This window comes from Suricata suricatta, chromosome 2 (genome assembly GCF_006229205.1).
Source record: "Suricata suricatta isolate VVHF042 chromosome 2, meerkat_22Aug2017_6uvM2_HiC, whole genome shotgun sequence".
Taxonomy (NCBI): Eukaryota; Metazoa; Chordata; class Mammalia; order Carnivora; family Herpestidae; genus Suricata; species Suricata suricatta.
The window spans coordinates 158,380,296-158,407,693 of NC_043701.1; the positions used below are offsets into that span (position 1 = coordinate 158,380,296).

At 39.3% G+C, this 27,398-nt stretch overlaps 2 protein-coding genes across 4 annotated transcripts in view; one reads left to right on the forward strand and one right to left on the reverse strand.

The window, feature by feature from the left end:
* On the reverse strand, positions 1–12,285 carry LOC115285767 (cytochrome c oxidase assembly protein COX15 homolog). The gene is made up of 9 exons (XM_029932360.1): positions 11,955–12,285; positions 10,558–10,748; positions 8,767–8,889; positions 8,292–8,478; positions 6,340–6,507; positions 4,779–4,860; positions 3,114–3,268; positions 1,306–1,419; positions 1–320 (listed from the first exon to the last, which is right to left on the reverse strand). Exons 1-9 carry the CDS (start codon positions 12,042–12,044, stop codon positions 189–191), a joined length of 1,242 nt encoding a protein of 413 aa, XP_029788220.1. The 5' UTR covers positions 12,045–12,285; the 3' UTR covers positions 1–188.
* The window catches only part of CUTC (cutC copper transporter), a 35,107-nt gene continuing 19,906 nt past the window's right edge, over positions 12,198–27,398 (forward strand). For 2 of the 3 annotated variants that reach the window (XM_029932362.1, XM_029932361.1), the window contains exons 1-6: positions 12,198–12,403; positions 15,816–15,887; positions 18,213–18,272; positions 22,299–22,508; positions 23,220–23,255; positions 25,915–26,063. In XM_029932362.1, coding sequence (XP_029788222.1) covers positions 12,343–12,403; positions 15,816–15,887; positions 18,213–18,272; positions 22,299–22,508; positions 23,220–23,255; positions 25,915–26,063 — 588 coding nt within the window. In that variant the 5' untranslated portion in view covers positions 12,198–12,342. The remainder of the gene's footprint in view (positions 12,404–15,815; positions 15,888–18,212; positions 18,273–22,298; positions 22,509–23,219; positions 23,256–25,914; positions 26,064–27,398) is intronic. The other variant, XM_029932363.1, reaches the window with a different exon arrangement.

The following is a 27,398-nucleotide window of genomic DNA, read 5'->3' on the forward strand; positions in this document are numbered from 1 at the left end:
TCAAGCTGAAGTCAGAGCTTTACTAAGTCACCCAGGCACCCAAAAACAGGTAAAGAATTTTAAATAATCTGACCAGTTTGGAAACCACTTGGAATGCCAAGGACATCCTTTTAGAAAATTCCCAAGTTCCTGTGCTCTCTGATGAGTTCTCAAAAGCACTTTCAGTCCTAGGAAGCTGATCCTCAGAATTATTTTGGGACTCTTCGGAGTTCATTCATGAGCCAAAGGGCAACACTGAGCAGAGCCAGGGAGCCGGACTGGTGAGTGGCAGCCAAAGGAGTTGGAACATACATCAGCAGAGTGCTAATGCCCAAGCCCACCTGTTACACAGGAAAGAATGCAGTAAGAAAAGCAGTAACTACAAACTCAAATGACTGGGCATAGAAAATCAGACACCGAAATCTCCACATTCTCCCATCAGAACACTAAAAATGTACATTTAAAAAATTTCGCAAGTAAATTATACACTAACAACAAAGTAAATTCAAACAAAATAAAATAAACCTAATATTCTCCTCAAATATCCTTCACCCTACCCCCGATCCCCTCCCCAAAGTCAGTTTATCAGTTTCTGCACACAATACTTTTGCATATATGTTAATAGAGAAATATATTTCTGTGCTTTTAAAAATGGGATTGTTCTCCTACTTGCTTTCTTTCACGGAACAATGTGTGTCTTGAGATCTTATTATTTTAAATTGCTACACAGTATTCCACAGTATGTGTGTACCATACTTGTATATTTAGGGTGCTAACCAGCTGCTTAACTATTACAGCAATTTTAGCATGAATTTCCTTGTACACAGCTCTTTGTGCATTGGAATATTTCTAGGGCAAGAAGTCAATTTTCTGGATCAAAGAATTATACATTTAACATTTTAAAAGATAATGTCAAACTTCTTTCTGGAAAAAACTATACCAACTCATTCTCTCACCAAGAATATATGAAGGTATCCATTTTACTATGCCCGTGCCAATACCTGATAATCTTTGAAAAATTTTTCCCCACTCTGACAGGCACAAAATGGCATGCATTGTTTTAATCTGCTCCTCTTGGATCATGATACTCCTCTTGGATCATGATGTTCCTCTCGGATCATGAATGAGGCTAAACAGCTTTTCATATTTATTGGCCATGCATCATTCCTCTTATGAGAACTATGTATATTGATATCCTCATTTTATTTTCTGGTTATTAATCTTTTAGTCTATTATAAACACTGAAATCATTTTCTTCTAGCCTGTCACCTTTCTTTTTTAACTCAGTTTTGGAGATCCCTCAGACCAAAACGAGGTGGTTTATACCTGTGTATATGCCAAAGCTAGTAGAGTCACTGCTGCCATCCTGGTCCTTCGAGGAAGGGGAATTCTCCGGGAGAGGAAGTAGAGCACTGTCACAGCTGTAACTGAAGCGATTCCCTGCAGGAAGGAAGGCATCTCATCAAGTGCCAGGAAGAAATGTCCCACCTTCCTGATTTCTACTCCTCTTACATGTACCTCCTCTAGAACCAGTGAGTACCCACTAAACACTTTCTGGTACCGGGCAGAGAACCACCTGTGGCTCCACCTGTGATCACTCCTCAGTCTCCTGCATGTTCTTCTGCTTGCCACTTAAATGTTCATGTTCCCCAAGGCACCACTCTAGACACCCTCACTCTCTTCTCAGTGATCTTATCCAACTTCCAACATGGGTGCCTCCCCCAAGGGGTAGCTCTCATTTTTTAAGCCACTCTTTGCATCCTTATGCCTAATTTTATCTCTTCTCTAATCCTGGTTACTTTTTTTAATGTGTATTTTTGAGACTGAGAGTGTGAGCAGGGAACGGTCAGAGAGAGAGAAATACACAGAATCCAAAGCAGGCTCCAGGTTCCAAACTGTCAGCACAGAGCCTGATGCAGGGCTTGAACCCAGGAACCGTGAGATCATGACCTGAGCCGAAGTCGGATACTCAACCAACTGAGCCACCCAGGCGCCCCACTAATCCTGTATTTTAAAGCAGGTCTGACCCCAGCACATGAGCGTTATTATTCTCCTGAGTGAGTAGAGGAGGTAGCAGTGCTGACAGCTAGTGCTAAAAACACACATAAGTTTCACTTTCATTCCTGTCCTGCTTCAGTAAAGGACTGGCAATAGGGTCACCTTTCCCACTCCCTGATGTCAAGGAGAATGTCTATCATTTTTTACATCTATTTCACTTTTCCTTTTCAGCGCTGTCCAGAATAACTTCAACTAGACTCTACTTATTACCAAATGTTAACAGAGAGGCCTGAGCCTACACAAGGTAACTGGCCCAAGTGCCAGTGCTGCCTTTAGGGGTCTGAGTCCTCTGGACCTCTCTCTTTGGGTGTGCCCCCATCTTCTCACACCCAACACACCTCAATCTGATGACATCCTCCATCTCCAGCCCAACACTCATTCCAATAGTCCCATTTCTGGGTGTGTTTTAAGCAGGCCACAGAACAAACTTGGGGATCTTCTTTACCTTCGTTACTATAGCCAGTCTTCTCCTTAGAGCCTGTCTGTGATGTACTGTTCTTTTCAAGTCCTGCTCCCCCATGCAGCCTAGAGCCCCACTCTCACCCACAAGACTGCAGGGGCACCTCTACTTCCTGCTGGCTCCTTGCTGCCAGTCTTTTCCGGCTCCAATGTATCATGCCCAGCTAACCAAGCCAATCTTAACATGACTCATAATAGGCCTTTAATAAATATCAGCTTAAATAAGATGAAAAATATTTTAGCTCCCTGGAGTTTTGGTTCAGCTCTGATAGTTGTATGTTCAGCAACCTCTGTGCTTGGCCTCTCCTCTACTCAGCCTCATTTCCACTAAATGACTCTCTTATGTATGTTCAGGATTGAGGGAAGTTATCCTCTGCCAGATGGTAAAAGGCATATTTGAACTTTAAGATGGCAGTATTCCAAAAGCCAGAATTTTACTGGAAGGGGTGTGGTAATTAGGACAAAGATATCACATAGGGAACTGGTGCTAAATTTCTTCTAAAAAGAAAAGGAAATCTAGTATCCACTGTGTTCTACCCTCTCTCAGTGCCTCAGACACCCAAAGCCTGTGAAAGGCTCCCTGTGCGCAGGAGCCAGTGACCAGCAGCCAGACTTACCAGAATCCGGTGATCAAACTGCACCATGGTGGGATTCTCAAAAACATTCCTCAGGATGGGGGAGAAGGTAAAGAGGTCCTCTGGGATCCAAGATTCTCCCATCTTCGGGAAAGAATTGTAAACAAGCCCAGCATCCAGCCCTGCCACAAAGGCCCCTGTATTCCAAGGTAAATAGTATTTATTAAAATGAGATACAGAAGAGATCAAATACTAGGTTTGGCATAGAAAAAGTTTATTATCCTAGAGATAGATAAAAAGGAATAATCATCGAATAAAAAGATCTACAGAAAGGTTTCTAAACAGAGAATATACATCATAATCATCAAGGGAATTAAAAAAAAAACAAACCCATACAACTGCATCCTCATCTGCTCCCACCCCAAAATTCTGGCGTGTCTCCCTAAAGGAGAGAATTAGAAGCTCTGGAACAAAGCATACTGGATGGAAACATCCCCTTAGTGATTTTGATGTCTTCCTTATCCCACTGTGAACCAGATCTATTCTGGAAATGCTTTTCCCCCAGATACCAGCATAATAGACCCCTTCATTTCCTCAGGTCTCCACTCAATGCCACCTTATCAAAGCGATCTCCCCAATGGTCCCACACAAGACAGCACTTCCCAAATCTCACCTCTATCCCCTTATCCTGCTTTATTTTTTCCTTCACAGCACTGCACACCATCTGCCATATATTTTCACTGTTTATTACCTGTCTTCCCCAAGTGCTCAAAAAAAATGTTTGTTGAGTGAACACAGAAGTAAAAAAAAAAATGTATATACACGTAAAGTATTTGTGAATTAAGGGATGATTGATCCATTGTTTATGATCAAAGATCAAAACTCATGTTCTTCCACCAAAAGGGGAGGGGGCACGAATCACTGGTTTGATGGTTTTATTTAGAGCAGTGGTACTCAACAGCACTTTCTGTGATGATGGAAATGTTCTGTGTCTGCCATCCAAACAACAGCTGCTAGACACGTGTGGCTATTGAGCACTTGAAATGTGGCAGCTCATGTGACTGAGAAACTAAATTTCAAATTTTATTTAACTTTGTTTAAATAGTCACATGAGGCAAGTGATTAATGTATTGGACAGTGCAGTTCTAGAGTGAGAGAGGTAGGGTAGAGGTGTGATTTAAAGAATGAAAAAGACCTATATCAATCTCTTTGCCCCACTGAACTCCTCATCTTAGACCACCCTTGAGGGCAGGACTTTTCTCTGGTCCACCTTGATATAAAGTAAGAACACAAATTATAATGGTTACAGAATCATAACAGCTAACACTTAGCCTTTGTTACATGCCAGGTCCTGTTCTAAGCACTTCACATGTATTATTTATACTATACCATCATCCTCATTTTATAAATGAGGTCACTAAGGCCCAGAGAGGTTATACAGCTGGCCCAAGGTCACAGAGTTGATAGGTGGTAAAGCCAGGATTTGAACCTTGGCGTCTGGATCCAGATAAATGCTCAATATTTTCATTCAACTGACTGGAAAGCAGGGTTTTTGGAAGGGAGAAAGTAACAGAAAACAGAGGGTGAAGATGGTGGGTAGGAGAGAGGCAGGTGTAAAAGGGAAATAGGAAAGTACAAGAGGAAAGGACAAACTCCCACTCTGAAAGGGGAATAAAACAAGAGCATGATGGATGAGAAGAATCCTACCTGAGAGAGCTGTGAGGAACACTAGGCCCGCTGTTCCATGAGCACATCGCCTCAACCACAGAAGCTGACGCGTTTCAGGCAACTAAAGAAGGAAAGAAAAGCATTCAGATAAACTGTACTGCAAGAACTACAGGAGGCAGCAAAGATCTCCAAGGCCAAAGCCAAGTGACAGTCTGAGGCCTCATCTTCTCTGACCCCCTAAATAGGCTGAGCATTCCCAGCAGATATGATATTTATACACCTACTATGTCTTCCCTGCTATCCTGTAAGTCTTGTGAAGGCAGGAACTGCCATCTGTCTTGCTTAGTGAAGTAATCCTAGCCCAGTGCTCCTTGTGTAAGTACTCAATCTGTTCAATAAGGATTTGCATTGTTCAGGGAAAAATGATTCACCATGTTTGAAATGATGTGGCTTAAGATCCAGGACTAGATATTCAAGTTGTTTATAATATTTAGCGCTTAGCAAATATAGTCAGAATCGAAATTGTATAAAATGCCTCAAGTAGAGACTCTTCCATTTAGTGTTTTGGTAATATCAAAATTTGACTTAATTTTTACTGTAGCCAACTTCTGATACTAATCAGTGGATCAACAAATATTTATTAAGAACTTTATAAACAGGTTACCATAAAGATACAAAGGTCTGAGGTCAGAGTACTGTCTTTAAATGGTCTTTAATCTAGTAATATGAAGAGTGAGGTACCATTAGAAAGTTATCCTAGGAAAATCTATCAGTACTGTCCAATGGAACTTTCGGAAATGATGGAAATGTTCTATTATCTAAGCATGTACATTGTCTCCTGCACCAATGTTTTGAGCCTATCTGGCTTCCCTTTGGGGATGACTGCCAAGTCCACAACTCCTCTCCTTATTGGGATTGAAGCTTTACTGGTTCCAAGTACCTATTAGACAATTCTACCTAAAAGTCCTACTGTCATCTCAAACTTCATTACATGGACAGGTTATCCAGATAAATCATGACTTTAATACCTAAAATAATACTCTCTTTTTAGAAAAACTAGTATTTTCCTTTAATCAGCATACAGAGAAAATATTTGAGGCAAGATCACAAGATCACTCTCTTGTCAGATTGGATGAATGATAGGTCCCCAACTAAAGAAAAAACGACTGCCCTGGGTCCTGTACACCATCAAAGGTCCAGAAACAGCTCCCATTCTGGCCTTCTTCCATCCCTCTGGGAGTCACAAGTAAAACTCTTGTTGCAACCCCTTCCCCACCTTTTCTAAAATTCTTGTTTTCACTTTTCCCAACAGGCAATGCTAACAGAATATTTGGCTCCTGTACTAATTCTCCTTTGAATGAGTTGCTCCAGCCCAAAAGAGTAAAGGCACATTTTCCTTTGCAGTTCCAAAGCTTTTTAGAGTCTCCAAGTTCAATGCTTCTATCATCTTTGGTTATATCTAATTTCTGGCAAATCAGTAGATGTTACTATGGGAATACATTCATTTTGATTTATAACTTCCCATTAGAAGCAGAATTTCTGTTCCTGTGACTCTGTCAGCACCTGTGTAGATGGACTAACAGCACAGACTGACTCTTACCTTGTGCCGAGGGAGCAGCAGTGAGAGTGAAGTCCACAAGCTGGCACAATAGAGAACAAGGGCTGATCCCAGGTGGGCAGCGAGGCGGTACTGACTGACCCGAGGGATGTCATAGGAGTCTGGTTTTTCCTCTAACCCACTTTTCACCATATACCATCCCAACAGACCCTAGAACCAAAAACAGAAGAGGCAAATAAAACACGGCTAGATCTATCCATTCAACTTTACTATCCGAGAAAGCGAGTTATCAATATCAGTACTCCCCACCTGACCTCTCCTTCCATCACTTCCCATATCCCCAGTATCCCAGGAGTCATAGCCTGTCCACATTTTCACATTTAGCACCATAAATACTTCACAACTGTTTAGATTAAAATTTTATTCAAGTATAAGCCAAATACAGAAAAGTACACAAAAGTGTTATCTATAGGGTAAAACCTTAAAAAAAAAAACTTGATATAATTTAACATTATTTAAACTGGTGAAATATAAGAATAAAAAGAGGATTTTTACTATAAAAAGTAGATCATGTGCTTTGGAAAAGCGCTGATATAGATAACTGCTTAAAAACAATTATTGTCTAGTAGGAATAGACAATTATAAAAGTTTTGGGTGGAGGGGAGTCATAAAAATTTGTAAGACTTTGCCAGCATAGTGCTTTGCAAATGTCTAAGTTCCCACTCTTCTTTAAGGAAAATGAAATGAAATAATAGTTTTTGGGGACTGAAACAAATCTGAAGTTAAACTCCAATCAGAGGACTAAAAAACAAGTCTTAGCAATTCATTAAAAAAAAAAAGTATTGAAAGTACAAACTTAAGCTTAAAAGTGCCAGGTATGCATTATTTTGATTCCCTGCTTTAACTTTTTCAATTAGCCAAACAACTGTCAGTTTCATTTCTATCAGATAAGATACAGCCCTTTCACCTCCACCCTCCCATGTCAATAGAAGCATGTCAAGAGGTGGGATTCTTCCATGTCTTCGACATAGATCTCCTCGGGAAATCTTCTGGGGCATGTCTTTATCCTTAGTGATGACCCTAGATGTTCTAATTATCTTGATTTCATCTGCATAGTACATTGGAAGACAAAGGAGTATACAGTGTGATTTGCCAGCCCCACTTTCTTCTTCCCATAAACCCATCTGTCAAATTTCTGCCTCCCTGGGAGTCTATCATTAGTGGACTTTTTTGTTTTCCATTCTAAAATAAACTTTCATTTTGTTTCACCAACCCTTCCCTAGTTCTTATTAGACTTTTACTAATGTCTCTTTACCTGTTGCTATTGCCTCTATTTTGTCTCTTCCATCTCTCTCTAATTCCTTCTAATTGGTTCATATTCTTACTACTTCGGAGACAAATTAACCAATTAACTTCTTCCTGATCAAATTCTGATGTTTCTTTGATGCTCTAAGACTCTCTCTGAGGGCCTAGAATCATGACCCAAATATTCATAAGTACCTTCTCTCATATTCCTTTTCTTGGCTCTCAGTCTCACCAAACCTTAACTGTGGGAGTCTTCAAATTTGCTTTTTTAGCCATTCTAGCACAGACAAGCCATATAGCAGAGAAGTCAGAAAAGAGGAGGAGAAAAGAATCCAGGAAGAGAGCCATGACAGGAAAGAAACTCTTGTGACACAAAAATATATTTACTGAGTGGTTATTAATTCCAGGAACTAAACTAAGGACTGTATATGCATGATCTATCTCACTTAATAGTCACACAACCTAACCAGTAGGCACTATTATTATCCCCATTTACAGGTAAAGAAAGCATAGCCTACAGAAGGTAGACAACTTGCCCTACTAAGTGGCACAGCTGGGCCAGGCCTGGAACACTGAAATTCATCCACTTACCCTCTCTCTAATACAGACTCCAATTCCTTCCTTAAAAACAAAGCAACTAGGAAGCTCCTGAAAGCCCCTCTGGTTTTCCAAACTCGAATACATCTCACCTGGAAGCAGACTAAGCCACACAGGGCAAGGACACGTCCTTTCATGCCACGGCTGAGCCAGCCCTTTCTCCAAAAGTAGGCAGCAGGCAGGATGTATGCGAGACCCACAAGGCGACCCCACATTCGGTGTGAGTATTCCATGTACCAGATGAACTTGAATTCGGTCAATGTCATATCATGATTCAAGCTGGGCAAAAGGGAAGTCAAAAAAGAAGAAAGAGCAAACATCCATCTGATTGTTATTTACTGAGAGAATGCAGGAGCATTCTCAGTTTTGAAGCTTGAAATGAAAGGTCTGCCTTCTTCCTCACCTGTGACCTCAAGATCACTCTGGGACTGGAGGTTGAGTAGAAAGCTCACTAACCATAACTGGAGCAAATATCAATAATGGAATCTAATGATTCTGAAATGCTGGAATAAGCAAAAGATTGAGAGGGCCTAGTGGGATGTTTACCTGATTTTCTATAATACTTACATTTTAAATTCTGGAAATTGCTGATATTTTTGGAATTCTGCTTCCCATTCCTCTTGGCTTGTGGGTGGCTTCATCTCCTTTATTAAATGCCAGTCTACCATTGAGAGGCCAGACTCTGTCAACCTTAAGGTCGGAAAGAAATGGTGTGTGTGCACGTGTGTGTGGGCCCATGAAATGCTGTATTTCTCATAAACAGTTTACAGAAACGGGGATCTGAACTTAACCCCTCTGAATGTAAACACGTCATTTCACTGTATCCTTTTTTAACACCTTGCTTTCTTCTTACTGCTTAAAATTTCACCAGAAACAGCCACCATCAGGTACACATTTCTTTACTCCTGTTCTCTCAATCCTTTCATTCAACTCTCTTTACCTCTTTCTTTCACTAGCATTCCTTAACAGGAAAAGTTAACCCTTAAACCCAAGAAATGTGCTCTACATGGATAAGTGACATTATTTACATAGGGACAAGAGATTTATTAGTTATAAAACAGTTGAGATTCCTGAGTGAATTTAAAACTAATACAATTCAAATGTGTTGCAGTTTCCCATAACAGCTTATAAAATATAGGATAGTCTGAAATAAGGACACAGGGAATGTGGAGGAAATCTGAGCAACACACACTGTATTAACACCAGAAGGTATTTTCACCAAAAGGAGTAAGGATTCCTAAAGTAAAAGGCTGATTTTAGGTAACAGGCAAGCTATGTATAAGATGAACCTGGAACATCATACCCAGAAAGCAAAGAATTAAAGGTTACTAGAACCCTGTAAAAAAAACAAAAACCAAAATAAAAACAAAACCCTGGAGCCAATTTGAAGAGGCTCCCATTGACTAAAGATGGAACAATCTAAGCGAATCATCAGTGCAGTGGATTGAAACATCAAACACGTTTAAACCTATGAGCTCATAATACTTAAAAACCAACAAGTTTATTGATCACCTTTGGAGGACGCTTGGGAACCAACTTATTTTCAAAATTGGTGAATAAAGGGAATTTATTTATCCTGCCTTTCCTATACAAACTGCACAAACTGTACCTTAGGATTACCAAACTGTTGGTAAGAGAAAGTTTCTCTTTAGAGTTAAGATAATAAAATATTAGAATTCTGCAACTGTAATGAAATCATGGATGTAGGCAATGATCATCAGTGGCTCTTGGCATCTCTAACAGACACCAGATATTTATGAATGTTGTAATCACCTATGAAGGATTTTGTCCCCTGCTCCCAACCTGAATCTGATCAAGCAACAATCTGTCTACAGGAAATACTGAGGATAAAGGGAACATAATAAACACCACCACAAGTATCTAATCAATAAAATCCAGACTGTGAGAAACTCCATAGAACAAATCATTTGGATTTAATACCAAAACAACTACGAAGAATGGGGGAGGAAGGGAGAAGACTCTAAATCTATAAAATTGCTTTATAGATTTAAAGAGACCTAAGAAACATATGAACCAATTGTGATACATGGAACTTTTGTGGATTTAATTCAAATACACTATACAAAAATTTTTGAGACAAATTTGAAAACTGAGGGAAAATACATAAAAAAAACAACGTACAGCACACAGTTAAGACCTAAACCAGTCTTTATGAAGGGCTCCTAATAATAAAACTCTAAATTGTTCTAGAGCAGGGTAAGCCATCTGACATGTTCCTCTGCATATAGAAACTGAGGGAGCTAGACTAGATGATTCTAAGGACCCTTCCCCCTTAGTCATCCCATGTTTCTACTGATGACACAAATAGCTGACTCTCGCTCTGAGAACGTTACTCACCTAGTCACTCCACCAAGAATGACCGCTCCAGCCACTGTTCCACTGCACACCAGGAGCCATCGGCCCACCACCCGCTCAGCAGATTTTGAGGGAAGGGACACTGTACCCCTTCCAGACTGCAAAGCTACTTCAGAGATGGTGCTGTATTGCCCTGGCCTTAAGGGGCGCCTGACCCCACAGCTGCAACCACACTAAGGATCAAGACAGACAAATTACAACTGGAGACAGAGGGAAAGACTTCAGTCCACTACTCTCATCCCCAGTCCCACTGTCTAGTGCGGAGTACCCTGTACAGCCACATCTCCACTTCTTCTGCCCTAGTAAATCATCATCTCCCATCCAGCTCACTGCATCCACATCCCCATTCTCCCCTCCACCCCCGCGACTGGTTTTTCTGCCTCTAGTCTTGCCTCACTCCAATCCATCCCCATACCACATGAACCTTCTAGTCTCTGCATGCTTCCTCCAGACTTAATGCTACACCTAGATATGGATTCTTTCTCCTGTAGGAATTTAAACATGACTTGTCTCTGACTGGGACGCTCTTTGTCCTCTGGTAACACCTACAATAGATCTTAGTCTAGTTGTCACTTCTTCTGGGAATTGTTCCTAGACTCTCCTGGGTCTGCAACAGGTCATTCCTACACTACACTGTACGTCCTCTATCTCAGCCCAACACATTGCAGTGTACTTCAGGTTCATTTGTCTCTACCAACACTAAGCTAGGAGTGTGGGACAGCAGTATCTGGTCGGTCTGGTACTTTGCCTCCCGCCACTTTCATTTCTAACACATTCCCTTATGTAACAAGATCTTAATAAAGATTTGGCAAGTGAATTACAAACGAATTGTGTTTTCCTCCAGGGCAAGAGCCTTTTGGTATTTATCTTTCCTAACACATAATAATCACTCAATAATTATTTGTTGAGAAACTACACACCTTCTTCTGACTCTGTCCCTGAGTCCAGAGACTTGCATTTAGACAACTTAAATTAAGCCTCAATTTCCTTCTCTGTAGAATGGGGTTATAGTTCCATACTCGACTATTTGGGGGCTTTTAGCAAACCTCAAATATATAAAAATTAATGAGCGTTACTATGTGTGCTAAACGCTTGCTGTATATTAAATTATTTAATCCTCCGCTGAAACTCATGAAGTAGGTATGCTGTTCCCATTTTACAGATGAAGAAATTGAGGGACAGAAAGGTTACCTAACTTGGCTAATATCACACAGCCAGTAAGTGGCAAGTCCAGATCTTAACTCAGGGACTTTGGGCACGAAGAAACGCGTTGTGAATTCTAAGGAACTACGTCAATGTGATGTGGAGTGATCTATTATTTTTCTCCTGCTCTTTCGCCCCATGTCCGATTCCACGACTGAGTCGGCTGCGGTCGGTACCTGCGTTCTAGGCGCCGCCCTAGGACCCAGGAGCCTGAGGCACGGGCTCCCCATCAAGGCCTTCAGGCGCGGAAAGAGTAATCGCTGCATACTGAAGACCGTGCAAGGAAGCCACCTCCACAGCCCAGCACTCTGTGGTCCCCTTTCACCACCACCTAATGGAGAAACACTTCCGGGTCATGCGGCGCGAGCCCCTCCTCTCAGAAGGCAAGGGCGAGCAGTGACTGCGACTGCGCCGGATACTCGTCTTTCGCGGGGGCTGCTGGGTCTGGGTGTCGGTGACGCGCCCGGGTGCGCGCAGCCCTCAGGCCGCGCTTCGTTGGTCGCGCGCGCCGGAACCCGGACTCTGAGTAGAAACCGAAGACGCACGAGGGAGGACGCGTCGAGCATGAAGAGGCAGGGGGCCTCCTCGGAGCGGAAACGGGCGCGCATACCGTCCGGGATGTCCGGTGCGGAAGAGGGCGGGGAGGGAGCGGTCGGCCGCCTTGGCTGTCAGGGGCGGGCCTACGGGAGTTCTGGCCAGTGGAGTAGTCGCGATTTCTCTCCGAGTCGTTTGTCCCGCTCCTCACACCCCTCAGAGCCGCAAGTTCTGTTATTCTGGCTTTAAACGTGTAAAAGTTGAGGGCCTGAGAAGGAGCTTGTGGCCAGAGTGGCCCGGCTCTGGAACCAGATGTGTGGGCTCACATCCCGCCGAGTCTGGGGTGCGACCGTGTTCAATTTGGTTAACTTCTTTCAGCCCAGCGTTCCCCTTCGCCACGAGAGGCTGCGCGAGTCCCCACCCCGTGGCAGCGCTGGGACAGTTAGCTGTCGAGCGCTGAGCACAGCGCCTCCCCGTTGGTGACCTCTTAGTAACCTGTAGCTGCTGCGGCGGGGGCGAGGACTGTCCCCAAAGCCGCACCGCTGCCAAGTTCCCAAGCTTGTGGCCGCCCCCGTCCCGAGTTCTTGCTGCTGCGCCAGGCAGGATGGCGTCGCGGCTGCGGGGGAATTGGGCAGCGCCCCGCCCCCTGAACGCTCTCTCGGTTCCTCCAGACCAGCGATACTGAAGCTTCTGATCACAGAACCCCTTTCCCCTCCTGAAAGTTATTGAGAGCCTCAGAGACCTCTCACGTATATAGGTTAAATCTATCTGTATTGACCGTATTCGAAATTGAAACAAATTTAAAAATATTAATTAACTGGAAACCCATTATACGTTAACATCAATAACATCTGTGTGTCTGAAAAATAACTAACTTCCTAACAAATAGAATGCCAGTATTTTTGCAAATTTAAGATCTGGATTAATGGAATTGCTGTACCTGCTTCTGCATTCAATCTGACATGTCAGGTAGCCTTTTGAAAATTCCACTCCACTTGTGAGAGAATGAGAGTGAACAAGGCAAATAAAGTTTTAGCATTATTATATAAATACTTTTCACTGCACAGACTCTGAGAGGGTCTTTTTTTTTTTAACTTCCATTTCATGTAATTAGACTTATACAGAAATTAGAAGGTTAAGTACCAACTAGTTAATCACCTAATTTCACAGCTATCTGAAGTGGCAATCGTTATATAGCAGCTTATCTATGATACATTCAAGAGAAATGATACAATATATTACTTGTTCATAAGCTACAATACAGCCTGCTTAATACCTTTCCTTAAATTCCACCTCTATACTACAATATGCTTGAGGTCCATGCAAAAAAGTAGCTACCTTTTATGTAGGAAATGGATGATTAAGTCTTTGGTGTTGTAAAAGCAACTTCATTTAAACATAACCACCCCCACCACCAAAAAAAGAAGAGAAAAAAAAAAAAAAGTAAAGAAAATAATAAGGGAAAAACCCAAGACACACTTCCTATGGGGGGAAAAAAAAACCCAACATGTAATTTCTGTCCTTGATGGAATGTATTAAATAAGCAAACACCCCAACAAGGAAAACAAGTACTACAATGTAAAGATATTAAGAAAAGAAAACCCTGAGAGGGTCTTAAAAGCCCCCAGAGCTAACTGGACCACCACACTTTGAGAACTGCTGTTCCAAACAAATATCTTGGATTCCCACAAATAACTTTGTTTCTGGACAGCTGTCTTACTCTCCTCTCTGTCAGAGCCTTGTGTGTGCGCCTCCACGGTCTCCTGGCCAGGGTCCTTCCTCCTGTGAGGCCACTGGTACCCCTGCTGCATTGTCCAGTCAGACTGATGTGACAGCTGGTGTGGGTGGCTATCAGGAAACTCTTAGAATGAATGCAGTGCTGTTGGTTAAAAACCTAAGGTGGCACTTAACTCTTTCACAGTTTGAGACTGATCATCTTCTTTAACATAAATGAGACTGTTGGAATTTGATGTAAGTAGATTATAGATTTTTGTTTTTCTTTTTTTTTTTAATTTTGTTAATGTTTTATTTATCTTTGATACAGAGAGAGACAGAGCATGAGGGGGGAGGGGCAGAGAGAGAAGGAGACACAGAACCGGAAGCAGGCTCCAGGCTCTGAGCTAGCTGTCAGCACAGAGCCTGACGTGGGGCTCGAACCCACGAACGTGAGATCTGACCTGAGCCGAAGTCGGAGGCCCAGCCGACTGAGCCACCCAGGTGCCCCTAGATTTTTGTTTTTCAAAATTAAACACAGCCTTTTTTAAAACATTAAAGGCAATATTGGGTAGATTTTAAAAAAGCAACAGAAAAGTAAAAAAGAGGAGAGTAAGAGTAATTCCAAATCTACCACCTAGTAGTAACCATTATCAGTAGGTGGTGCACATTCTTTCAGGTATTATTGCATGAAGTGTACATTTCATATTCTGAATTGTAAACCAAAAAAAAAAAAGTGCTTCACTTATAGAAAAACCCAAAACTTTATTTTCATCACACTCTTAGTATAAATACGTGAATGAAACTTATGAATTTATCATTACTCAGCCTTTGGTAAATCTTTGCACCACTGTTGTAGATACTCTGCTTGCTGTGGGTGATGATAAAGATTTCTCACATGAAGACTTTATTTAGGAACTTGAGGTCAACTAAGCGTGAACGGACACCTATCTACATAATAGGTAGATAGTAATTAGTGTTTTAAAAAGATACAATTAGTTTTAAAGAGGAACACATAATCTATGAAGAGCTATGTGAGTTCAAAAGAAGAGAGAGAGACAATTTCCTACTTTGAGAGAGGGGAAATATGGAAGTGTGATTGAATGTGAGTCTTGGGGATATTTTACCATTCAACAGTGGAGGTGGCAGGGCTTTGTGGATTGAAGAGATGGACATAATCAAGAGCAAGGATGGGAATTGGGAGAAACTGGAGGTATGTAGAAGAAAGAGTATGTAGTTTTTTAATGGTAACTTTTTCTATACACAGTGGATACTCTCCAGTTTACATAAATTATTTAGTCCTCTCTACTCTGAGGTAGGTACTAAAGCCTACTCTGTTGCATAGAAAACTTAGACTAAGTAACTTGTCTGGGGTCACACAAAGTAGTAGTGGGGCCAGGATTTGAAGGCCATCCTTGTTCTTAAACATGATCTTTATAAAGACATTTAAACATATTCTGAAAACACTGAGAAACATCAAAAACAATCTGACTTAGAATGCAATGATGAGGTCTGTATTTTAGGGAGATTAATTTGGCATTCAGTGTATATTTTCCTCAGTGTAATTTCTTATACATATGTTTGTGTACTTATTTCACAGTTCAGAGATATCAGTTTAAAAACCAGTATGCTATTTTATTGCATTCATGGTCTCCAGTATACTAACCTACTTGGATTATTGGATTTGGATATTGGACATTGGATTTGGGCAACAAAACAGTAAAATAATGGCGGTAGATTGGTATGGATGGATAGTACCATCATGAAATCACATTGTTCTTATGTTTTAGGAGCAGCAAATGGATTTCTCATGGAAGTGTGTGTTGATTCAGTAGAGTCAGCTGTAAATGCAGAAAGAGGAGGTAAGACAAAGAGAATGAATGACAGTTGGCAGTCCCTGTAAGAATCTGAAAATAAATCCTGTGAACTGATCTTGGGAACCCTTGTAATCACTAAGGATCCTAGTAATCTTTTTGAAAACAGCCAGCCAACTGGAAAACATACTGGAAAATTACCATCTTCTAATCTTACTCCTCCAGTAGATCATATTTTGAGTCAAGTGTCCACAGTAGTGCTTACTTACCAACTTCATTTTTTTAATTGAACTTAGTGAAGACTTCATTTTTTTCAAACTGTTCATTTAAAGATGATTTAAGAGATTTGCTTCCATTTTCATCATTATCTTTTTTTTCTTAACATTATTTTTACCTCAAGGTTTCTTTTGCATTCTGAATCAGCTTTAATGGAAAGCACAGAAATTCCCATAATCCCTGGAGTTGCCTGGATTGGTTAAGCATGCAGCTCTTGATATCTGCTCAGGTTGTGATCTCGTGGTACCCTTTGTGAGATATAGCCTCACATGGGGCTCTGCACTGGCAGCACAGAGCCTGCTTGGGACTCTCTCTCTCCCTCTTTCTCCCTGTTCTTCACTCATGCATATGTGCATTCTCTCTCTCTCTCTCTCCCTCTCTCTCTCAAAATAAACATTTAAAAAAAGAAATTCCCATCATCTCAGGATCAGAAATTTAAAAAAACTTCTTATTATGGAAATATTTTAAACATATACAAAAGTAGAAAGAACAGTATAACGAATCCTCGCACACCCATTCACTCGACATCTACTATTTTCAGCAAGTGCCCAGTCTTTCATCTGTATGGGAATCAGGATACTTTCTGTAAAGAGCAGCTAAGTATATATTTTCAGCTTTACTGGCCACATTTCATCTTGGTTGAAAATTCTTTTTTTTTAAAATAATACGCTGAAAATGTAAAAACCATACTTAATATGGCAATAACGAAGAGTGAAATGCTGATACATGCTACAACATAGATGAATCTTGAAATTATTCTAACATTTCAAGTGGAAAAACATTAAGTGTAAAAAAAGTCACAAAATACCACATGCTGTAGGGGATTCCACCTATATGAAATTTCCACATTGGTCAAATTTGGGAGAAAGAAGTGGTTGTCTAGGGTTTGGGGACGTGGGAGAAGAGGAGGTAACTGCTAACGGGTATGAGATTTCTTTTTGGGGTGATGAAAATGTTCCAAAGTTGATTGTGTCGATGGCTGCCAGACTCTTTTAAGTATACTAAAAATTATTAAATTGCACACTTTAAATGAGTAAATTGTATAGTGTGTGAATTATATGTCAATAAAGACTTTTAGTTTTTGAAAAACACATACACAAACATTTTTTAACTTCTAGGTCATAACAAAAATAAGCTGTGGGCCTTTGGCCTGCAGTGGATTCAGATATTGTTAGCCCTATCCATCCTTTATAAGGTTTTCTTTCAGCTTTTCACCTAATATTTTTAGCAGTGCTTATTTTAGTAGGGTTTGAGAAATGGTACTATAGTAAGTCTAACATTTATTTACTTTTCACTTATTAGAAGTATGCTTCTGTAGAGAACTTTCCTTCATAAATTGTTTGGTTATATTGGGGTTCAGTTTCTATAAGAAGGTCAGGATTAATGCTTGCTCCTTTTCTGCTGTTTACTGACTCTTGGATAATGAGTTCATTCTCTATTCCCCAGGGAATTGTTTTATCAATATGAATCTAGATTTAGACATATTTTATGTGTTTTTTACTCCGTTACGGTTATTCTTACTGATGCTCAAAGTGTCCCCTGTTTGGCTGGTATGAGCCTTTTTAAGCTGGATCCTGAGACTCTTTTGACATGACCCTGTAGTCTGATAGTTCATTTGCTGTCAGCATTCTCTTATTCTTGAAATTATCCTGATTTAAGCTACTTAAAATTATCCTGTACTTTTTTAAAGCTTAGACACTCTTCAAAAAGATTGTTATTATCAATGAAGAGTCAGTGTTTCACTATGATCAATCCAGAAACGTATTTATTGTAAGTCACATCCTTATACATGGAGAGCCAACCCTGTAATACAAATTGTCAGGAGATCTAGCTTAACTTGAATTAACTCTTAAATTTGACCATCAGTAACACAATGTGGGTTGCAGAATATAGTTGGGATTAAAAATGGAGTTTTATTCTGGTTTTATAATTTGATTTCTCTCAATTTCTAAGATTCTTTGTTATATTTTGGAAAAAATGTTAACTTTACTCTTTCATAAATGTTTATTTTGGACAATAATTTTTGAACAGTGCTCCTTAAAACTTAATTTTTAAGGTTTATTGTGTTAAGCAGTGCTTTTTTTTTTTAAATCATAGGTGCTGGTCGGATTGAATTATGTTCTGGCTTACTGGAAGGGGGAACCACACCCAGCATGGGTAAGTGTCTGGTTTTCATATTTTCTAGGAGGAGTTTATGGAGCCTGGAGACAATGGATAATATGTTTCATTGAGATCCTTTACTAATGTTAACTAATATGTTAACTTTGCTGTGGATATTGTATCAGTTAGAAATGCTTAAGGTTATAAATAAACCTGTCTATCAAAGATGTGATCCTCATACCGTACATCAAAAAGTTGAGAGATAGGAAGTTACTGTTAATGTTGGTTCAATTGCTCTGCAGTAATATCAGGGGCAAAGGTTTTTTTTTTTCCTTTTCTCTTTCCATCCTGGCATCCTCAGCATATTGACTTTTATCTTCATTTCTTCCCTCCTGGTCTTTTTGCTGTTGTCATACATTTTATTTCTATCTATGTTAAAAATACATGTACTCCACACTACATTATTGTTTTCAGTTATCTCTTAAAGAGAGTGAAAGAGAAAATCATGTATTTACCTATGTGTAGTTACTATTTCTGGTGTTCTTCATCCCTTTGTGTAAGTCTGTGTTTCTATCTGATTTCATTCTCCTTCTGTCTGAAGTAATTCTTTTAACTTTTTTTTTTCTTTTTTCAGTACAAGTATGCCGATAATGAATTCTTTCAGCTTTTGTATGTCTCAAAATATCTTTCCTTCTTTTTTGAAAGATATTTTTGCTGGGTGTAGAATTCTAGGTTGACAGGCTTTTTCTTTTTTCTTTCAGTACTTTATAAAGATGTTTCTCCACTGTCTTCTTGCTGGTATTATTTTTCATATGAAATCTGCTGTCATCAATACCTTGTGCATTTTTGATGGTGTCTGGTTGTTGGTTTTGGTTTTTCCATGTAATGTCTCTTTTCTGTGGTTGCTTTAAATTTTTTTTATTTCTAGGAGCACCTGGGTGGGTCAGTCAGTTAGGCATTTGACTTTTGCTCAGGTCATGATCTTGCAGTTTGTGAGTTTGAGCCCTGTTTCGGGCTCTGTGCTGACAGCTCAGAGCCTGGAGCCTGCTTCGGATTCTGTGTCTCCCTCTCTCTGCCCCTCCCCCACTACACTCCTTCTCTCTCTCAAAAATAAACATTTAAAAAAATTAAAATAAATTTTTTTTCTTGGCTTTAAGCAGTGTCATAACAATGTACCTGAGTATTCATGTTTCTTAGACCTATGCATTTATAGTTTTCATCACATTTAGAAAATTTTCAGGGGCGCCTGGGTGGCTCAGTCAGTAGAGTGTCCAGCTTTGGCTCAGGTCATGATCTCACAGTTCGTGGGTTCAAGCCCCGCATCGGGCTCTGTGCTGACACCTAGCTCAGAGCCTGGAGCCTGCTTCAGATTCTGTATCTCCCTCTCCCTCTGACCCTCCCCTGCTCGCGCTGTCTCTCAAAAATAAATAAAAAACATTTAAAAAAAAAAAAAGAAAGAAAATTTTCAGCATTCAATATACTCTATTCCCTCCTTCAGCAATATCACTTAAACTTGTTTTAGGGTGCTTTAAGTTGTCCCACAGCTCACTGATGAACTACTCTTTTTTTTTTTTTTTTTTTTTTTTTTGAGAGGGAGACAAGAGTGTGAGTGGGAGAGGAGCAAAGAGAGAGGGAGACCCAGAATTGGAAGCAGCCTTCAGGCTCCGAGTTGTCAGCAACAGAGCCTTACATGGGACTTGAACTCATGAACCATGAGATCATGGCCTGAGCCAAAGTTGGATGCTTAACCAACTGAGTCACCCAGGTGTCCCTCTTTTTTTTCTTTTTAATCTCTTTTTCCTCTGTGTTTAATTTTGCATACATCCTATTGGTTTGTTTTCAAGTTTCCTGATCTTTTCTCTGCAATATCTAATCTGACATAAATCCTACCCTGTGTCTTTTTCATCTCACACATTATAGTTTTCATCTCTAGAAGTTTAATTTGAGACTATTATATCAAGTTCATTATTTTTGAACTCTTTTGAGCATTTGGAGTAAAGTTATAATAGCTGTTTTAATGACGTGGCTGCTAATTCTAGGTTGGTTTCATTTGATTGATTTATTATCTCATGATGCATCTTGTGTTCCTGCCTGATAATTTTTTATTGGCTGCCAGACATTAATTTTGCTTTGTTGGGTCCTGGATATGTTTGTATTCCTATAAATATTCTCAAGCACAGTTAGGTTATTTGCAAACAGCTTGTTTCTTTTGGATCTTGACTTTAAAATATGTTAAGCAGTGGTCAGTCTGGAGTTAATTACTCCCCACTACTGAAGCAAGACCTTTCTGTGTACTCTATCCAGTGCACCATGATTCTTCAACTTTTCCTATATGCCTATTGGAAATAGGTGTTATCTTTGGCCTGACAGGTGTGAATGACAGGCACTATTTCTTTCTAATTCAGTTCTGTAGATTTTTTCCCCCAGGCCTTGCATGGTTTCCTTGCATATATGCACTCATCAGTACTGAGCTGAATATGGGAAGGAGATTCTCTGCAAATCTCCAGAGCTCTCTTTCTCTCTCCACTGGTACTTCCTCCTGTTGAACTCCAGTCATTTGGTCTCCCTGGACTCTCAGTTTTGTCTCTTCAACTCAGAGTTTTCTGGCCTCCACCTGGGTTCCCCCTTTTATACTGCAGCCTAGAAAACCCTCATGGTAGTAACTTGGGTTAGTTAAAGAGCTTATCTCATTTGTTTCCCATCTTTCAGGTATCATTGTTGATATCCAATGTCTTGCAAACCATTATTTCATATGTTTTTCATATTTATATATGGTTTTTGGTTATTATAGGTAGGAGGGTAAATCTAGCCCCTGTTACTCTGTCTTGATCAAAAGCAGAAGTCCCTGTATGAATTTTTGACTTTCTGTGTTACTCTGAGATTGATGATAGCATTATTTAGTATAAAAGGTTTATATGTGCTATAGCCCCTCACTAAAAGAGGGCATTCACTGGCCATTCTGTAAAATCCCTAGACCATCTCTAAATTGGAATGCAATCTGTTCTTTGTAATAGCAGTCATGATTCATTGGTTGGTGTTGGGTACATTGCTATTCCATGCAAAATTGGGGATCTTTTAGTAAGGAAAAAGAAGTAAGTTCATGAACACAATGGTGCTTGTCACAGAAATTATACAAATGGTTCCCAACAGATGATGGTCAACAACCAATACACTTAAACCATTCTGTACCCATATAACCACTCTGTTTTTCACTTTCAGTACTGTATTCAATAAATTACATGAGAGATTCAACACCGTACTATAAAATAGGCTTTGCGTTGGATGATTTTGCCTAACAGTAGGCTAATATAAGTGTTGTGAGCATGTTTATGGTGGGCTAAGCTATGATGTTCGTTAGGTTAGGTGTAATAAAGGCATTTGGACTTAAGATCTTTTCAGCTTATGGGTTAGCTGAAGTTTCAGCTTAAATGGGTTTATCAAGATGTAACTATATCACAAGTCATGGAAGATCTATACTATTGAGGGTTTCTCAGCTAGTCATGAATTGTATTGTATTTAGGTATTTTTATTCATAGATCTCTACATAAAATCACAAATAAGTAGAACTTTCTTTCCTCTTACATAACTCTTTAAAAAAAAAAGGCTTTGATAAATTTCTTTGTTCATTAAAGGGTCATAAACTTTAGAACTTTGTAAACATCTCTATAGTAGGTTCTAAACAGAGCTATAATCAAATAGAAAGGAAAAATCAGATCTTATGGAATATATTGGCAAAATATTGAGCCCCTTACTACACTTCCCAATGTTACATACCAGCAAAAAGATTTTCTTTAGTCAACTGACAAGTGCTTTTAAAAATGCAGTAAATTTTTTCTGTTTTCTAAATTGCTCTTTTTTACCCTTGATTTTCTTATTATTTAACTTCTATTATATACACATTTTTAAAGTTGGTGTTGTCATTCCCCTTTAGATCAATCTGTCTGTGGTTGCTTCAGTCATGGCTTCCTTTTCTTACAGAAGTGATATGCAAGAGCAAATGTAAAAGGCTAATAAATTTTATTGATTTCCTGGAACTGTCAGTTCACATTTGAATTTTAATTAGTCTGGTCTCTATCCTCTTAGGTGTCCTTCAGGTAGTGAAGCAGTGTGTCCAGATCCCAGTTTTTGTGATGATTCGGCCACGTGGAGGTGACTTTTTATATTCAGATCGTGAAGTTGAGGTGATGAAAGCTGACATTCGTCTTGCCAAGCTTTATGGTGCTGATGGTTTGGTATTTGGAGCATTGACTGAAGATGGACACATTGACAAAGAGTTGTGCATGTCCCTTGTGGGTAAGAATTTGTATCTGAGACCAAAAAGCCTCTGGGATGATTGCGTTTAATACTCCTGATATTGAAACTAACATAACATTGTGTGTCACCACAAGTAAAAAAAAAAAGAAAAAAAAGAAAAGGCAGTTACAAAACTGACTTTTCAGTCACACCTGCAGACACTTATACTAACCTGTTTTAAACAGTAGGTATCTAGATGTTTGGGGCAGAGGGTATATGTTCTAGTCCTAGTGATTCCTAAGTTGTTATAGATCAACTTCTGCTACTATTCCTGGAAGGTTTAAGGGAAGTTTGCCTTGATTCCTTTAATCACTGCACCAAAAACTTCAAAGGTTATTGTTGAGGATGGGGAGATGTCTAGAGGACAGAAATATACTACTTATAAGTCCAGGCCGAAGTATTTCTTGAAGATTCTCAGTGGGGTAAAAGTAATAGATGTAATGTTGCCTTTATAAGTAACCAGATCACATAATTTTTATTTAGTCTGGCTAAAGAATGGATGACCATTTTTTTCTTTTAATGAAAATCAGAGATTAATGGAAACCTAAGAATTCTGAATTTGGAAAGCTGCCATTTTATTATGTTAGTTCACTGTCTTTGCTTCTTAGGAGAGGACAATATAAAAAAGTTTTATCTAGCATGGAAAATTCTGTATACAGTAACCAGTGATGATCTCTTCATTTATATTGTTATTTGGCTTTCTTTTTATAGCTATATGCCGTCCTCTGCCAGTCACTTTTCACCGAGGTGAGTCATTTCTATTTTAGAAGTTCTGTTGAACATGTCGATGTTCTAATTTCACCAATGCCATAACTTCTTTATGGAACACAATACTAGAGTGCTGCAGTGTTACCAGTTGGTTTCTTTATATTGATCTCAGGACTAAATTTAGAGATACACAATTTGAAACTTAGTTATGTAAAGTTTTTAAAAGTAAATGCTGGTGTGATGGGATATAATAGTAGGAGAGAGTAGACATCGTCTATAAGAGTATGTACTTGTCATAGCATTCCAACAAAAATCCTGAGATTCATCTTTTATTAGACTGCCTTAGATCATGTGCAACACTAAAAGAATAAACTGCTGTGGCCAGTGAAATGAAATCTACTGCCTGGCTTAAACCAGACAAGACCATTCCAGGAGCTAGTGGTACGACCAGCTTTCCCAGGTGAATGTAAGATTCATAAGCAGAGGTGAGGAGAGGGGTAGCTATCTGGATAAGCATTGGATACTATTCGGAAGGAGGAAAGAAGAAATAGATACTGGACAGTCAGTGAACAGATGCTTACTGTTGTGTACAAACTACATTATTGATAGCTTGTCTACATCAGAATGATTTCTAAAAATTATCTGATAATTTCATATAAAAATACTTATCTATAAATCAAGTAGACCTAATTTCCATACACTTTTGTCACACCTCGGTAAAACAACAAGTCAACTTTGCCTGCAGAGGGCACTCTGTTTTATATGAAAAGAAAGAAGTCTTTAGTCAAAAAAATTGTTTACTTGATATATGCATGAGAAATTGTTGAATGTTTTTCTGTCCTTTTGAGTAAGCATTCAAAGATTAGGATAAGAGTGGGCACTTCATTTGCATCTATTTACAGAAATTAGAGATACAGCATCTGTTCTCGTTTCTTTTTGAAATGTATCATACCACTAGAAAACTGTTTTCTTGACTTGCTGTTTAGCAATGCTTCTCATAAACTAGCAATAACTAAAAGATGTACGAATGTTTAAAATTGAGCACCTTGAGAGACCCCAAAAAAAAGTTTGTAAATATGAAAAGTTATTTAAATCAGTAAACATTTATCTGAAAAATATATAGTTTAGAATTGACATGCTATTTAGCATTTAAAAAGTAAACATGTCATATAGAATGTATTTTTCTCTTCCTAAACTAAGAAAATCATTTTAAATTTCTTTTCCTTCAATACATTTTTTTTTAATTTTTATTTTTGAGAGACGGAGAGAGACAGTGTGAGCAGGGGAGGGTCAGAGATAGAGGGAGACACAGAATCTGAAGCAGGCTCCAGGCTCCGAGCTAGCTGTCAGCACAGAGCCCGACGCGGGGCTCAAACCCACGAACTATGAGATCATGACCTGACCCGAAGCCAGACCCTTAACCGACTGAGCCACCCAGGCGCCCCTCCTTCAATACATTTAACAAAAACATTTTTATGTTTTCAAAATTTTGCATTGTTGTAAGTTCTACATTGTTTTCACTTGTGCATTTAATGAGATAGTATGATAGTATAATCACTGGTGAGGCCCTACTACAAAAAAAGGAAAAGCCTCTTTGGTACATTTAGCTGCGTGCATACACTAGCGGTAATCTAAAGGGGTCTAGCATTAATCTGCCATAGATTAGAACTTCCAAATCGTGTAACAGTGTTGAGAACCAAAGTAGAAGTAGTTTTTATTTTTGAGGTTCCTAGTGCCACTTTCTTCTTTGAGGAGAAAAGTCTCCTAGAAAGCAGAATGAAATTATAAGTTTATATAGTCTGCTGCAAACAATTGTCCTTATACTATGAGCCTTAAATATTTGGAATAAATGGAATAGTACAAAATAGTAGTCAATAATGAGAATGTGAGCCGAGGACTTTTTAGGAAATAGTGAGTGTAATGTTTGTCTGAAGTGTGGTTTGTCCAGTTTGTCTGAAGCTTAGAGCGGTTTTCCAAATTTGAGTCACTTGCCTATCACATTTACAGTTTTACCATATTTGAGTGCTACCTGTGCAAATGTATGTAATAATTTTCATTAAATAAAAACTCAACTGAATTTAAAGAGAAACTTTTATAACTCATGAAAAATGGAAATGTTTCATTTTTAATCTGTGTTTAAGTAAATAAATCTATTCAGATGGGTACCAACCAAAATGTTCACGCATCCCACCATGGTATGCAGACTGTGTTGTGCTGGTAAACTAGTTCTTGGACAAAAGAGCTCTGATACATAGTAATTGGTGATTTTTGCAGTTTAAATTCTCCCATCTTGACTGATTTCAGGCTGTCAGTGGATAACAATCATGCTTGCAAAACTCCTGAATATTTAACGGTTGGCTCTGACTTGCCAGTACAGGCTAGGGTCCAGCACACTGCTGTGTGTATACTACATTTTGGGAAGTGCTATATTAGAGAATATGTGTTCAAAATTCAAATCAGGGGCACCTGGGTGGCTCAGTCGGTTAAGCGGCCGGCTTTGGCTCAGGTCATGATCTCACAGTTCGTGGGTTCGAGCCCCGCATCGGGCTCTGTGCTGACAGCTAGCTCAGAGCCTGGAGCCTTCTTCAGATTCTGTGTCTCCCTCTCTCTCTGACCCTCCCCTGCTCGCGCTGTCTCTCTCTATCTCTCAAAAATAAATAAAAGACATTAAAAAAAATTTTTTTTAAATTCAAATCAGTTTTGTTTATTTTAGCCTTTGACATGGTTCATGATCCAGTGGCAGCTCTAGAGACCCTCTTAACCTTGGGATTTGAACGAGTATTGACCAGTGGATGTGACAGTTCGGCACTAGAAGGGCTACCCCTAATAAAGCGACTCATAGATCAGGTACACACAATTCATTTCCTTTTCTCCTCACTCTGTTGTGCTTGCTCCTGATATTCTGTTGTTCAGCTATGTTATAAAACTATTACTAACGAAATGGTTACCCTATACAGGAAAGCAAGCAGGGAGAAATATATATAATTTTTATTTCTTTCACACAAGCATTTTAGTGTTCAAGGCTCTTGAAGTCAAATTATAGACAATGCTTAAGGTTTTGATCTAACTTGGATAACCACAGCCAATTTTACCTTTTCTCTGCCATTAGCATTACAGAGTTTTAAGCCACATCATCTCACTGTCAGCATATGTATACTCCAGAGAATCCCATAAAAAATTTGAAATAATTACCATGTGGAAATGAATTCTAAAACTAAAATTATATTCTTTCATCTCTCCCTATCTATCAAGATAGGAGGAAATATGTTTTTCTCTTGTATGAATTTCCATGATGAGTTAGCATCATTTGTAGAGCAGGCAAATTCTGATTGTGGTATGACTGTTTTTCTGACACTAGTCCAGGGCCATTTTGAGTTAGTGGGTATGGACTTAGACAAGAGAGTTCTGGATTTAAGACTCAGACACTTATTTGCTGTGTAATTTTGAGTAGATTATTCAGTCTCTGTTTCCTTTTATGTGCAATTGAGAAAAGTTTAATACTTCCTTTATACGGTTGTTCTGATGATTGGTAGAGATAAGAGATGTAAGAGCCTTCCCACAGTGCCTGACATATAATAGGTCTTACTACATGTTATTTCTATTATTATTATTATTACTACTGCTGTTGCTAATGTTTTTTTAGTGTTCTGTATAGAAATCTAATTATGTTCACTTTCTTATAGCCATGAAAAATTTCATCTAATGATCCAATGTGACTTTGCTAATCTGGAACTTACTGATTTTACAAATATTTATTAAGTATATATTAACTGCAGGGCATTTGTACTGTGGTAGTGACGTGTGTGTGTGTGTGTGTGTGTGTGTGTGTGTGTGTGTGTGGTCACTGCCCTTATAGTTTGCTGCATAACAGGTGCTTTTAATAGAACGAGCAATTCTATCAGAGTGCTATTTCTTTTTCTTTTTCTTTTTTATTTTATTTTATTTTTTAATAGTTTATTGTCAAATTGGTTTCCATATAATACCCAGCCAGTGCTTCTTCACACAAGTGCCCCCCACCATGACCATCACCCCCGCTCCCTCCCTCCCCTTTCCCCTTCAGTCCATGGTTCGTTTTCAGTATTCAGTAGTCTCCCTTGATCTGTGTCCCTCACTCTCCCCCGCTCTCTTTCCCCCTTCCTCTCCCCATGGTCCCCTGCCAGGTCTCTCCTGTTAGACCTATGA

Excerpts from the sequence above, each read along its gene's own strand:
- LOC115285767 (XM_029932360.1), bottom strand. The coding sequence starts at position 12,044 with ATGCAGCGATTACTCTTTCCGCGCCTGAAGGCCTTGATGGGGAGCCCG. Across the intron at positions 10,749-11,954 it reads GGGCGGCGCCTAGAACGCAG|TGTGGTTGCAGCTGTGGGGT; the intron begins GTACCGACCGCA and ends CTTGATCCTTAG. Across the intron at positions 8,479-8,766 it reads CAATTTCCAGAATTTAAAAT|CTTGAATCATGATATGACAT; the intron begins GTAAGTATTATA and ends CCTTTTGCCCAG.